We start from the raw sequence: 13,202 nt of genomic DNA on the forward strand, positions 1-13,202 counted from the left end.
GGAGAGATAATGAAAGGTCTATTCCCAAAGATGTGGAAAGGGGAAACTAACAAGGTGGAGTGTCCCGTGGGCAAGAGGAGGGAATCCAGAGAGTGAGCTGTGGCAGCAGAGGGTGGCCAACAGGAGCTGTGGTTTTCAGAGCCAAAGCAGCCCCTGCCTCGCAGCAGCCCACCAGGGAGGAGCCGGGAGAGGGGATGCTTTCTCACGGTCACGTCCCATCTGCTGGGACTCCCCGTCATCGGCACCCACAGGAAAGCCTGAGACGCCCGCTGAGGAGACCACAGATGCTGTCCATCCAGACTCAATCATGTGGACTAATTTATTCTTTCCCCCTTTCCTGGTACCCTCGTAACAACCCCACCCTAGGACCCATCTTTTCCCACCATTGGTTTCATAAGGTAGTTTCTTAATGATTGTTTTCTTACTTGGTTACTTTTCTGCAGCAAAATACGTGCTGCCTTTTGCAACCACAAACTTGCTCTTAGAAGAGTTAGAGAAAGGAAAGGAAAACATGACAATGCTTCTCCCAGGCTAATCATGAAGACCGGGGCAGAGGTGGGTGGCTGGCTGCTTGCCCTCACCTTGAGGCCCCGCGTGCTAAGTTGCCTGGGTCGTGTCTGACTCTCTGCGACCCCGTGGACTGTGGCCCGCCAGGCTCCTCTATCCGTGGGATTCTCCAGGCAAGAATGCTGGAGTGGGTTGCCATGCCCTCCTTCAGGGGATCTTCCCCAGCCAGGGATCGAACCTGCATCTCTTACGTCTCTAGCACCGGCAGATGCATTCTTTACCACTAGCGCCACCTGGGAAGCCCACGGCCCAGTGCAGGAAGCAGCAAGAGTACCTGTTGAAAAGAGACAGGTTCTCAACTTCCCCTTCTAGTAAGGATACCTACAGAGGCCTGTATTTATGCTTCCCAGGGGCATTTTCTCCCGAAGGTGTGGCCTCTTCCAGGCAGTCTGGTGAATCTATATGTAGATTAAGGTCTGGGCAGAAAGTGGGTATGACTACCTGCTATTGCTATGGGCTGAATTGTGTTTCCCCTCTAATCTATATGTTGAAGTCCTAACCCCCTGTCCTTTAAAATGTAACTAACTCGGAGACAGAGACTTTAAAAAGCTGGTGAAGGTAAAATGGGTTTTATCAGGGTGGGCCCTAATCTATTACGCTTTACGTCCTTATAGGAGAAGGCAATGGCAGCCCACTCCAGTACTCTTGCCTGGAAAATCCCATGGACGGAGGAGCCTGGTAGGCTGCAGTCCATGGGGTCGCTAAGAGTCGGACACGACTGAGCGGCTTCCATTTCACTTTTCACTTTCATGCATTGGAGAAGGAAATGGCAACCCACTCCAGTGTTCTTGCCTGGAGAATCCCGGGGACGGGGGAGCCTGGTGGGCTGCCGTCTATGGGGTCGCACAGAGTCGGACATGACTGAAGCGACTTAGCAGGAGCAGCAGCAGGAAGAAGAGATGAGGACATAGGCACAGATGGGCCATATGAAGTCACAGAGAGGAAAAACAGTCACCCACAAGCCAAACACAGAGGCCTCAAAAGAAACCAACGCTGCAAACACCTTGATTTTGGATGCTCAGCTTCCAGAATTGAAAATAAATGTCTGGGGTTTTTTTGCTGGGTTTGGTTTTTTTAGGCCGTGGTGGGTCTTCACTGCAGTGTGCAGGCTCTCTAGCCGTGGCACACGGACTTAGTAGTTGCATCACGTAGGCTTAGTTGCCCGATGGTGTGTGGAATCTTAGTTCCCTGCCCAGGGATGGAACCTGCTTCCCCGGCAGAAGGCAGATTCCTAACCACTGTCGGCCCCTCCTGTCGGCCTTCATCCCTGCCTCTAACACACGCACAGTGTGGTTGCCTCATTGAGTCATCTGTCTGGAAGCTTGTTCCTTTGGCCCCTGTATATCTGCTCCCCTTCTCTTCCCTCTCCAAGCCCACCCGAGGATCTGCCACTCTCAGACTGGCACATATGGTAGTTGCTCGGAGTGACAGGATCAACTTTCCTCTGTGGAATATCCAAGGAGCTTTTCTTGAGGGTAGGTGGTGGTTTGGAAAATGCAAAGAGGAGTAACACAGTGGTTGTCCTCAGCCTCATAGAGAGGCCATGATTGAATCTGATAGTGAATTGTGACGATTTCACCGAGATGATCATTTGAAGGGGGCCGTCAAAGACGAGTACGAGTTCAACAGTGGTGACCAGGCATTCTGTGCAAAAGAAACAGGACGGCCAAAAAGATCTCAGCGCTTTGACCTTGCTCTATTTCATTCCAGCATTTAGCACCACCTGAAATTATATTTTCATGTAGCTTCTGGATGTTGATTTTCTGTCTCCCTCATGCCCTCTAATTCCCTGAATATAGGGAGCAGGTCTGTCCCATGCGCCCCAAAGAATTCCTGGCACGCGGGGGGTGCACGGTGCGCGTGTGCAGCATGGATGGATCCACAGGCAGTCCAAGCACAAGGGCGGCAAGAGGACTTTGACGAGATCTACAAGTACTTATGTCATTTCACGGCATCTGCGTAATTCCACTCCCGAAGAGACGGCACTATCTCCATACTACAAATTAGGAAACGGAGGTGAGACAATGGCAAGCAACTTGCCAAAGGTCACACACCCAGTAAAAGGTAAATCTGGGATTGAAGCCTAAGCTAGCAGGTTCCAAAGTCTGGGCTATACCAAGAAGAGGCTAACAGAGGCCTGAACTAAGTAAAACTGTGGGAAGGGAGTTGCATTCATGCCTGCGAGGTGTTGTGCTGACAGAGTGGACCAGACTTGGCCACAGGCTGGAAGAGAGAATCCTCTGTAGTTTCATCTCCATCTGAGCCGCTGGCCCTGGCCTTCCCAATCGCATGGGGATGACAGAAAACCCGCGGCATTGGCCACCAAGGAGCTGGTTCACTTCGGAAGACTTAGATATCTACCTTCTCAACGAATGTTCCCCCACAATACGGGGACAGATACCAGCTTTACAGTTGTGAGATGATGCGGGTAAGGTACCCAGGCCAGTTCCTGGCCCATAGGAGGTGTTCAATAAATATTAACTCCCTTCTCTTTTCCCCATGGCCTCCTGCCGTCTTTTCATCTGGGAAATATGGTTCCTGAGAAGAGGACCAAAGAGGGAGGAAGTATAAAGAAGACATCTGCTCTGGGGTGGGTAGGGAAGTGGACAAACTCAAGAAGGAAGGCAGGGACAAGCCAGGCCCGGAAGAGGTAGGTGGATAAGAGACAGGAAAATACCCCACGGTTTTCTCTCCAAGGAAAACTCTGACCCTCTAGAAGGAAGATTCCGACAAGCCACCAGAATCCTAAATCTTATGCTCAATCCTCCAGAGCCTGCTGCAGAAGCAGGGGACCATGTGACCTGGGCCTCATATATACACATTTGGTTTTATTTCCAAAGGAAGTTATTCGCTGAGTTATAGTTTGGGGTTTGTGTTTAAAACGTTAATTTTTAACAGTTATTTGTGAGTTTAATTATGGATTGCACCTGGCGGTGATTTTCCATTTCTGAAAACATAATGTGCACTGCTCTATAAAACCTAGTTCCTGACATAAATATGCTATTTGTGGGATCATTTTTAAAAGGTGTTAACTCATAAACAATTGAATTATAGCACAAGATTTTGTAAAATTGTTTTTGAATTTCCATATTTCCTCTGTGTTGGAAATGTTTTCCATTTTTTTTAAAAAAAAAGAGGCCTGGGTTTTTCCGTCTCACAGGACAGCAGCCTCTCAGAGGCTGTCAGAGGGGAGGCCAAGAGCCTGTTACTGAGCTTGTCTGCAGCGCCACCTGGTGTTTATAACTCATTAAACTCTAATGCCTCCTCGTCCTTAAGCCCTGAAATTTGCTGAGTAAAATCCCCACAGCGACTTTTTGAAGCACTCCCTCTCTCAGAAGATTTCATTTACTTAAAAAGAGTAAGGGTTGTAAACCAAAACAACAGCTGATGCACAAGGACTTTTGTTTCATTCTAGCTTCGTGTAAATGTGGGAGGGCAGGTCTGTTTGTAATACAAGTTAAGACTGACTGAGCAGTGACTATGTGCCAGGGAGTGTTCCAAGTGTGCTGCATGGATTAAGTCACTTCACTATTATAACAATTCTAGAGACAGCTATTATTATTAACATGCCCATTTTACAGATGCAGCAACTGAGACACAGAGTGTTTAAGGAATTTGCCAAAAATCACACAACTAGAAATCAGCAAAGATTTCAGGCCAGGCAGCCTTGTTCCACTGCCCATGATTTTAACCACTTTTCCATGCAAGTGCATGTTTCAAGAAAAGGTATCTTCTTAATTTTTATTTGGCCTGATATTAAAATTTTAATTTCTCTGGGTAAAGTTTGATGGACCAAGGATAAACAGAGCAACAAACAAGGTAAAAAATAATGCCTCCAATAATCCTCTGCTATATGAGATAGTAAGCTTCTCAGAAGCATAGATTGCCCTTTAGAATGTCATGCAGTCTGGAAGGATGGTACACAGAACAAGCTCATTAGTGTTTGTTTATAACACCTCCCTGCACCCCAGTCAGGAAAGTATTATATTCTCCTCAGTCTTTTTAAGAGTTCAACAATTTCAAATCTCTCCTTTAAAAGGGAAATAATAACAATAACAATAGATATAGTGTATTGAGTGCTTTTTCTTGGTTTTTGCTTGAGAGAAGCAATGATCTAGTGAAAAATAATGTGGATTTGAAGGAATCGTACTATCTGGGCTCAAATCTTAGCTGCTATTGACTGCACAAGTTCCTTCACATAGCTAGGCCTTAATCTCCCCTGTAGAATAGGGAAAATGATGGTGCCTGCTTCAGAAGAGTATGTGAGGATGAACTGATTTAATTCATGTAAAGAGTTCAGAAGAGTTTCCAGCACGTAGTAAGTTCTTCTGAAAATGTTACCTTGTCATGTAATGTGCCAGGCGCCATGCTAAGCAGACAGGTGACAAAACCACCTTTTAATTCGAGGGTCTCTCTGTATAGACTGTTGGCTGTTAACATTATTAATGCAGAAAGGAATCTGAGAGGAAACATACCAAGATGGTAATCGCTGCCACCGAGTAGGTGTACTTTCATTGTTTTTCACTGTTTGACTTGTCTGCCGAATAAGCATGGGTTGTTTCCTAGAAAGAAGACCAAAACTAAAGATTAACAGGAAAAAAAAATTCATTGAAGGAACTAAGGATAATTGACCAGAAAAAAGAAGTCTCATGGAGGACACAGTGTATGTCTTCAAATTGTCATTTCACTTCAAACTGAAATGTCTTCAAGCTGCTGAGTTAACAAGTGGAAGAGAAAGACCTGCACGTCAGAGCGAGGACCGATGGATGGAAGTTTCAGCCTCTAGTGAGCAAAGGTGACTGAAAAGCCACAGAGAGCAGCTCATCCTTGAAACATTCACCCAAGGCTGAGAACGCCTCCAAGAGACAAGGAATAGGCAGGCAACTCACGGGTCAAGCAGCAGGCTGGGTCATAAGACCACTCTAGTCCTAATTTTTCATTTCCCAATTTTGCCCTGAAATCCACCTGAAGAAATGAAAAAACAGGTGATCCCCAGCTTGCAGAGAGCTGAAGTCTGTGTTCTTGCCAGGTATTTTTGTCCTACCGTTTCCATAAACCCTATGAGAAGACACGTGTCTTCCCTCATTCTTAAGGACCCAGTTGGATTGGAGAAGATGGAAGCGATGGCCCAAAACCAGCGACACCTTAGCACTCACATCCCACCAAGTGCCAGACAGCAGCCCTGAAGCACAGTCCCTATGCTGGTTACTGCAGAGACGAGATGAAGGAAAGAAGAGGCAGGGCCTTTGGCTCCCGGGACTCGTGATCCGATTTCTGTCCTCTGCAGCCGTTAGGAGTTGTGGACGACAGAGCCTGGCCTTGGCGGCTGAAACAAACGAAGGTTCAGGTTTTCACAGAGGAGGGTGCAGGGAGGACACGCAGAGCTGCGACGGCAGCCTCGGGATGCAGCCAGGGATGCAGCCAGGGAGCCGGGCTCCTGCTGCCTTTCGGTGCCACCATCTGCTGGGCACAGACATCTTCCCGGGGAGCTTCGACTGTCACGTCTGTGCTCCAGGCAGGAAACAGGAAGCACAAGAGGCGAAAGAGGGGCTCCTCTCAAAGTGCTCTCCTAAGAATCTGCTCCAAAGTTGAGTGCCTGCTCCTCTGGCTGCACCTTACCTCCACGGGGCTCGGGCACTCTGGCCACCAGTAAAACCCAGGGCCCTGTTACTAGGGGAGGAGGAGGTGCATGCGGGACGAATAGAAGCAGTGCCTGCCACCGTCTCTTGCGCCCCTGTCAGGATGGCAGGGCTTGTCCCCCACTCTACAAAGACGAGACAGCTGAGAGGCGGCCAGGAGGACCTGTGCAGAGCCGCAGCGGGGCGGTGGTGGTGACGGTGCTGGCACCCAGCTCGGGGCTGCTTTTGGAAAATGGCGAATGCAGAAGGCAGAGACTCAAGAACATCTGTGGACCAACAGCAGGTGTGAGCCCGGGGCCATCTCCCTGCGGGGAGTCCAACTGGCAGATGAGAGGGGCTGCAGAGGGCAGCGAGGACAGGGGCCGCAGGACTCCATGCTCCGTGTCATCCCCTGGTTGGCGAGAGCTAGACGGCTCTGGCCTTGGCTCAGCTGGGAGAACAGATGGGCAGGGATTCAGCACAGCGTCCAGAGCAGCCAAGCAGCAAACCTGCCTTCCCTCCCTGTGTCAGCCGAGGTTACGGTTCCCACTGGGTCCCAGCCAGTGGCAGAGGCTCAAGCCTGAAGACTCTGACAGCTGGGCCAGGGCTGTGCCATTCCCTGCCCACCATGGAGGCCAGGACGAGGGCCAGCGAGTGCAGGGGTTCCTCCGGCAGCGAGGGGGACGCCCCTGGGCGGAAAGGCCCACCACGCTCACGTTTCCCTGTGCAGGGCGAGCAAGCCTGTGGCGATCCGATCTCGGCCCTAACCTTTGGGGCCCGGGACTCCAACCACGGAGATGGCAGCCCGTTTGTGTGGCAGAGGCCTGGAGCTGTTCGGGTCCTAGTGTCCCACAGGAAAGACGGCCATGTGGCCAGAGTAGTAAAGGGGAAATGCAGGAATTAGTCTGAAAAGCCAGCAGCGCGCATCTAAAGAAAGGTGGGTCCTCGGGGAAAGAAGGAAAACCATGAGGGGATAGGAACACACACCCAGCTTCAGAAAAAGCAAAGACATAAAACGCACTGCATAGAATTTTACTGCAGCTCCGGCTGGAGCGTATCGTTTAAGAGGAAGAGACCCAAGTCTTTAGAAAGACAGGAACTTCCTGCTGTCAGCTGGACACGGTGGATGCACGTGGAAGGAATTACTAGGGACGAAGAGAGGTGTGGGGGGGGGTTCTTTCACCTTCCACAGACTGCATCAACGTTGGATTATCTGTGTCACCTACTCCCAAGTCACCGGCTCTGACGTTACAAGCGGACTGAAACTTGTTTAGAATTCTGCTTAGCTGGAAAAGTGAAGAGACTGAAGTTTGTTTAGATTTCTATTTAGCTAGAAAAGTCAGAAAGGCTTTTTTGAATGGTATGAAGATGATGAGCAGAACGCCTTTGAAGAGAGAAGCTGGGGAAGAGATGGGAAGGAGAGGGCGGGACAGGGCGGGCCGGCGGCGGGCCCCACCCGAGAGACGGCTCCCTGTAAGGAGCCGGCTGTGCATTTCGACCACACTCTTCCTCCGGGAGGCTGGGCACCCCGCGGCCACCTGCAGACTGCACAGTGAGGCTCTTCGTCTGGTTATAAAGAACTCCCAACCCTGTTCCCTTACCCCTGGCCTTCTGTCATCTCGAGATTCTAGACTCATCAAAGCTACGCCCTGCGGCCTGAAGGGCTGCTCGCGCGGCTGAGGGCGGGCTGGGCAGCAGGCGGCCAAGCGGGCTCCCACCCCACCCGCCTCCCGCTCCGTCCTCAGCAGCCCCGACGAGAGCACCATCAGGGCGGAGGCTTCACGAGCCCCCCTTGGCCCTCTGGGGTGAGAGGAGTCAGCAGGGACACGTACCCACCCTGCCGGGGCCATCTGCACTCAATTACAAGCCCTTTGGAAGCCGGCAGAGGGCTGTTTAGCTGCCGCTGGTTCTCTATGATTAGCTAGTTCTTGTCTTTTGAATACTGCATATGGTGTAGCCAGCTGTAGAGAGCATTCATGATTCAAAGCTCTTTTCCCCTCAAAAAGAAAAGTGCTAAGCTAGTTTTATTACCACGGGAAGAAGAAAAAAAAAAGTTTAAAACTCTTACCTTCGGGTTAAGTTCCTCTTCCTTCCTTAAAATTCTACCTCTTCCCAGGATTGGGACCATTCCATGTTCTGTCTTCTACCAGCACTATACAGGCGCTCGTTTGCTCAAGGTGAGCCTTGAGAGGAAATATCAAGATCGTGTGTAATTCCAGCATAGGTGTTTTTATCCATAGTTCAGCAGACTCTCTCCTCTCATTTTTTATGGGAGACCTGATGTGAAGGTATCCTTGTAGTGAAACCACTCCAGATTCCGCCCTCTGCAACCAGCTGAGGAGCCAGGGCCACTGCGTAAGCTTACTTACCTTCTTCCGCAGGTGCTGAGCCAAGAACAGAAGCCACACGGCTTTGTTCACACTTGATACTCTCGGTGTTCTCTGTGGGTAAGAAGCAGTTAGCTGGCTATAAGCCAGCATTAAAGTCAGCAGGAAAGCCTAATAAAATGTGTATTCCTGGGGCTATATCACAGACTTGAAATCCGGGCTCACTTGTGAGTGGAGGTCCAAAGAAGACAGAGATTTCAGAGTCTCGTGACTAGTGATAACAAAAGCCACGGATCGGCTACAATTCACAGGGAAAAGAATGTGGAAATAGAAGACGAGGGTAATCAGAATCTCTTCTTCCTCATTTCTCTGAACCAGGCAAATAATTTTTTTCTCAGAATACACAGGCTGTCTGGTAAACAGCGGCACAAATATGCCAATAACCACAGGGCACTCTATGGATAAAACAGCTCTCTGTAGATAAATGTGCATGTGTAGCTGATTCTCTCTGCTATACACCTGAAACTAACAAAACACTGTAAATCAATCTTGTGGCTCAGCTGGTAAAGAATTCGCCTGCAATGCGGGAGACCTGGGTTTGATCCCTGGGTTGGGAAGAGCTCCTGGAGAAGGGAAAGGCTACCCACTCCAGTATCCTGGCCTGGAGAATTACATGGACTTTAGGAACCCATCTATATATGGAATGAATAGTTGTACTCTCCATATTGGGGAAAGACAGACATAAAAATGCCTATATAAATATTTAGCAGTAAGAGTACCCCAGAAGTAATTTTACTTTTTTTTTAATAAGAAATTTCAAGCATGTCCAAGAGGAACAAAATCTGTTCCAATTATGGATTGTTCCACTGAGGATAATGGAATCCACAAGTCTCACTATCTGAGAAGAAAATTAATATGGGAAGGGAGAAAACAAAAGGAACCCTGTGCTGTCAGTCTGAAATGGAGGCAGGGGATAAATTCGTGGTTTTTAATATGGATGCAGAAATAAATTTAGATGTCATGGGCACACAGGTATGTGCATGCATGTACACACGTGCAGACATTCCTAAGCTCTGACTGTTGAGATAACCTGGGACCAGTGGCTCCACAATAGTACTGAGCACACTTAGCCCTCAAATCTTAGTTTTAAAATAGTGTTCCACTAAGGAAAGTAGCGGTGAAGCGTCTGTCTACAATGTGGGAGACCCGGGTTTGATCCCTGGGTGGGGAAGATCCTCTGGAGAAGGAAATGGCAACCCACTCCAGTACTCTTGCCTGGAAATCCCATGGACGGAGCCTGGTAGGCCCCAGTCCATGGGGTTGCGAAGAGGTGGATACGACTGAGCAACTTTACTTCAAGGAAAGTAGGGCCGGAGTAATGAAAAGTACAAGACAAAACTGGACTGTCCTACAGTGTCAGAAAATAAAGAAAAAGGCCAAGCATAAGGGAGACATGTCAAGAAGACACAGCAGTCAGCTTGAAGGCGCTCCTGCTGGCGACACCTGAGATGATTTAAGCATCTAAAGGAATAACTGTAATAATTAATTTTAACTCACTGGATACAAAAATGATTCCATACTCCTAATATAAACTAATAAATAAATGGGGAATGAGTGACCCTATAGTGAAAAAGGCTGGCAAGCACCACCTTAAACAAGTGGTCGGTTAGTGTTACAGTGATGAGACAAGCGGAAATCACACGCCACACAGCGTACGGGATCTTAGTTCCCTGAGAGGGGACCGAACCCGGGCCACGCCAGTGAAAGCGCTGAGCCCTAACCACTGGACGAGTTCCCTAAAACTGGTCTTAAAAGGCCAGCTTCTCAGTGTAACAGACGAGTGACTGCGGCAACGACGGAGACAAGGCGAATTTGTAGCATCGAGAGTGTCACAGAGTTATTTCTTGGAATAGAGCAGAAACTATTTTATATAATGTGATTTTTAGGTACATATTTTAACAAACCCACTTATTATTATGAGTTAAAGAAAGATCAGTGGATGAATATACTCTTCTAGGTTGAATTAAAATAGGATATGTAAGGTTTAAAAAAGTTTGGCTGGGGGAAAGTAACAGTTTTGCAAAACCTGTGCGATCCAAAAGATGATGTTCGACAGCAAGAAGGGTTCCAGTTTCTCAGCACCAGTTCTCACAAGCATAGAAATGTATGCCTCAGTGTAAGAGGGTGTCAAACAGAAACAGGCAAATCTGACAGACTTTACCAAGCAGGATAAATCTGATGTAAAATCACAGTAAAACAATTTACAGCTTACAAAAAGACTCGCAAGTCGAGGATTCCTTCTATCGATTTCTCAGAGCCCCCACGAGCTCCTCCTGTCCTCTCAAAGATAGGTTGTACCAAAATCTGGTCCACATCGAACCTTTCAGGGATGCATGACCTGAAAAGGAAGAAGTGTCTGAGAAGATGCTGCCTGGCGCCCCTTCCTGCTGGCAGCCCTTCTTTGTAGAGGCGATCAGAATCGGGTCCGAGTGGCGCAGAGTGTCAGGCATACCACGCCACGCCAACACCGTTTCCTGTCCAGCCAGCTCTCATCTTTCTCCAGTAATGAAGAGATGGACGTTCTTCTTGGACTGCAGCATCTGGGCGGCCCGCTCCACCCCGACCACGGCGGCCAAGCGCTGGGCGTCGTACTTGGAGTAGAGGACAGTGCAGGTCCAGGCGGCTTCCTCGCCGCTGCTGGTGGCTCGCAGCATGTTACAGACTTCACTGTAGAAGTGCGGGTATGTTGGCAGTTCATAGAAAATCAGGTTCCTGATGCCTTTTATTGTGTATCTGCCAGAAGGAGAAAGAGAGGCTATGTCTACGGGAGAAATTTACAGAGAAGCCACCTCGGAATTTTACAGGGACACAGTCACTCATACCGCTTCGTGCTCAAGGAGGAAGAACCATAACAGACAGACCAACGGTTACTCTAATTTGAGCTGGAAGGGCTCATTTTTTGTGACAACGTGTTTGAATTCCTAATGTTTGGTTTAAGATAATGATAAAATGAATTTGCCTTTCTTGAGCCTGCTCTGAGCAGAGCAAGGTAGGCTGGGGAAGAATAGAAGACAAGGGTAAAAAATCGGTCATCAAAATAAAAAGCAGACAACTTGCAATTTAACACTATCCTTATAATCAGGGAAAACAATGTTCTGTAATGGAGATGAGGTCAGATCCAGTACATAAACTGCAAATGCTCTCCCATTAAGTCTTTTCTTACCACTTTGACAACATGTTAACTCCATGGCAGATGGTCCAAGTTCATCCATTTATAACACTGTGCCCAAGGGCCCATCAGGCATTCTGGGAAGGCGATTAGTATCAGGAGCTTCCTCACTCTCTCCCTGCCCCACAGGGCTGCACCGAGGTGGTCAGAAGGCACATCCTAAGGACTCACCTTGTGGTTAGGTCGAGGCCAAGCACTGCCTCCTAACAAAAGATTTCACAGGCTGACGAGGTTCTGATTTTTCCTGTCTGACACATCTGATGGTAGACTTCCTCGGGAATTTTATTTTATTCACGGAGGATAAGTTTTCCTTGTCTTTTTATCCCATGGCTCAGCCTTATCTCTCTGGAGACCCTCCTCTTTCAGAATATAACTGCAGTCCATTACTTGGTTCGTTTTCCACATCCCCGTTCTATAAAGGAATTCTAACGCTAACGAGTGAAGTTGACAAGACACAGTTCTGCCTCAGCAGTTATCAAAACAAAAACACACAAACACGGAGTTTTACTTCTGCTTACTATGTAGAACATTCAAGAGAATACGCTTCCATGCTAACAAGAAAAACAATCTACAACAACATTCCTCTTCTTGAGCCTAGACAGCCGATGTGAGGCAACCAGGTGGACTGATTCAGCGGTGCCCTGGTGTGTGTTTAACTGGTTCTCAGTGGGGGAGGGAAGGTGCTGATTTGAAGCACTTGCCAATTTTTGTGGTGTAAACCCTTCATTTCAAGCGAACAATGTCATGCTCCTGAACTTGGAAATGGGAAGAGATGTGCGACCAGATCTCAAGAGCAGGCATGAGCCAGCTTCAGCCCATCACTGACTGAATTCCAGAGCGACAAGCTCGTCTGAAGAAAAACAGGACACTTCACCATGGGAAAGGGGGTGGCTGCCATGAAAGCGGGAAGGAAGAAACAGCTACACTTTGAACACGTTCTCAAAGGGCAATTATGGGTTTGCATGAGAGTCCAGGATCCCTGGGATTTCCGGACGCACCTTTACTTCATTTTCACGAGGTCCTTTCCACAGGGCTCCACTGGGGGCCCTGAAGGCAAGGCAGAAGACCTGGAGAGAGCCCGCGGGCAGCACAGACAGGGAAACTCACTCTTTCCCCAGACCCATACTGTGTATGGAGCTAAAGCCTGAAGCCAATGAACAGGACAAAAGGTCAACTGCTGGGGTGGAGTCAGACGAAGCAAAAATCCGCTACCCTAAGGGAGCGGGGTTTCCCTTGTGGCTCAGCTGGTAAATAATCTGCCTGCAATGCGGGAGACCTGGATTCGATCCCTAGATTGGGAAGATCCCCTGAAGAAGGGAAAGGCTATCCACTTCAGTATTCTTGCCTGGAGAATTCTACGGACTGTACAGTCCATGGGGTCGCAAAGAGTTGGATGCGACTGAGACTTTCACTTTCAAGGGAGGGGCATTAACCCCCTCACCCTGTCCCTCCCCACCACAA

At 48.6% G+C, this 13,202-nt stretch overlaps 1 protein-coding gene across 3 annotated transcripts in view; it reads right to left on the reverse strand.

Moving 5' to 3' along the window:
* Positions 10,423-13,202, reverse strand: part of DIEXF (digestive organ expansion factor homolog (zebrafish)) — a 29,021-nt gene continuing 26,241 nt past the window's right edge. For all 3 annotated transcript variants that reach the window (XM_005691034.3, XM_005691035.3, XM_018060774.1), the window contains one exon: positions 10,423-11,305. In XM_005691034.3, coding sequence (XP_005691091.2) covers positions 11,062-11,305 — 244 coding nt within the window. In that variant the 3' untranslated portion in view covers positions 10,423-11,061. The remainder of the gene's footprint in view (positions 11,306-13,202) is intronic.

The sequence above is a fragment of the Capra hircus genome, chromosome 16 (assembly GCF_001704415.2).
Source record: "Capra hircus breed San Clemente chromosome 16, ASM170441v1, whole genome shotgun sequence".
NCBI lineage: Eukaryota > Metazoa > Chordata > Mammalia > Artiodactyla > Bovidae > Capra > Capra hircus.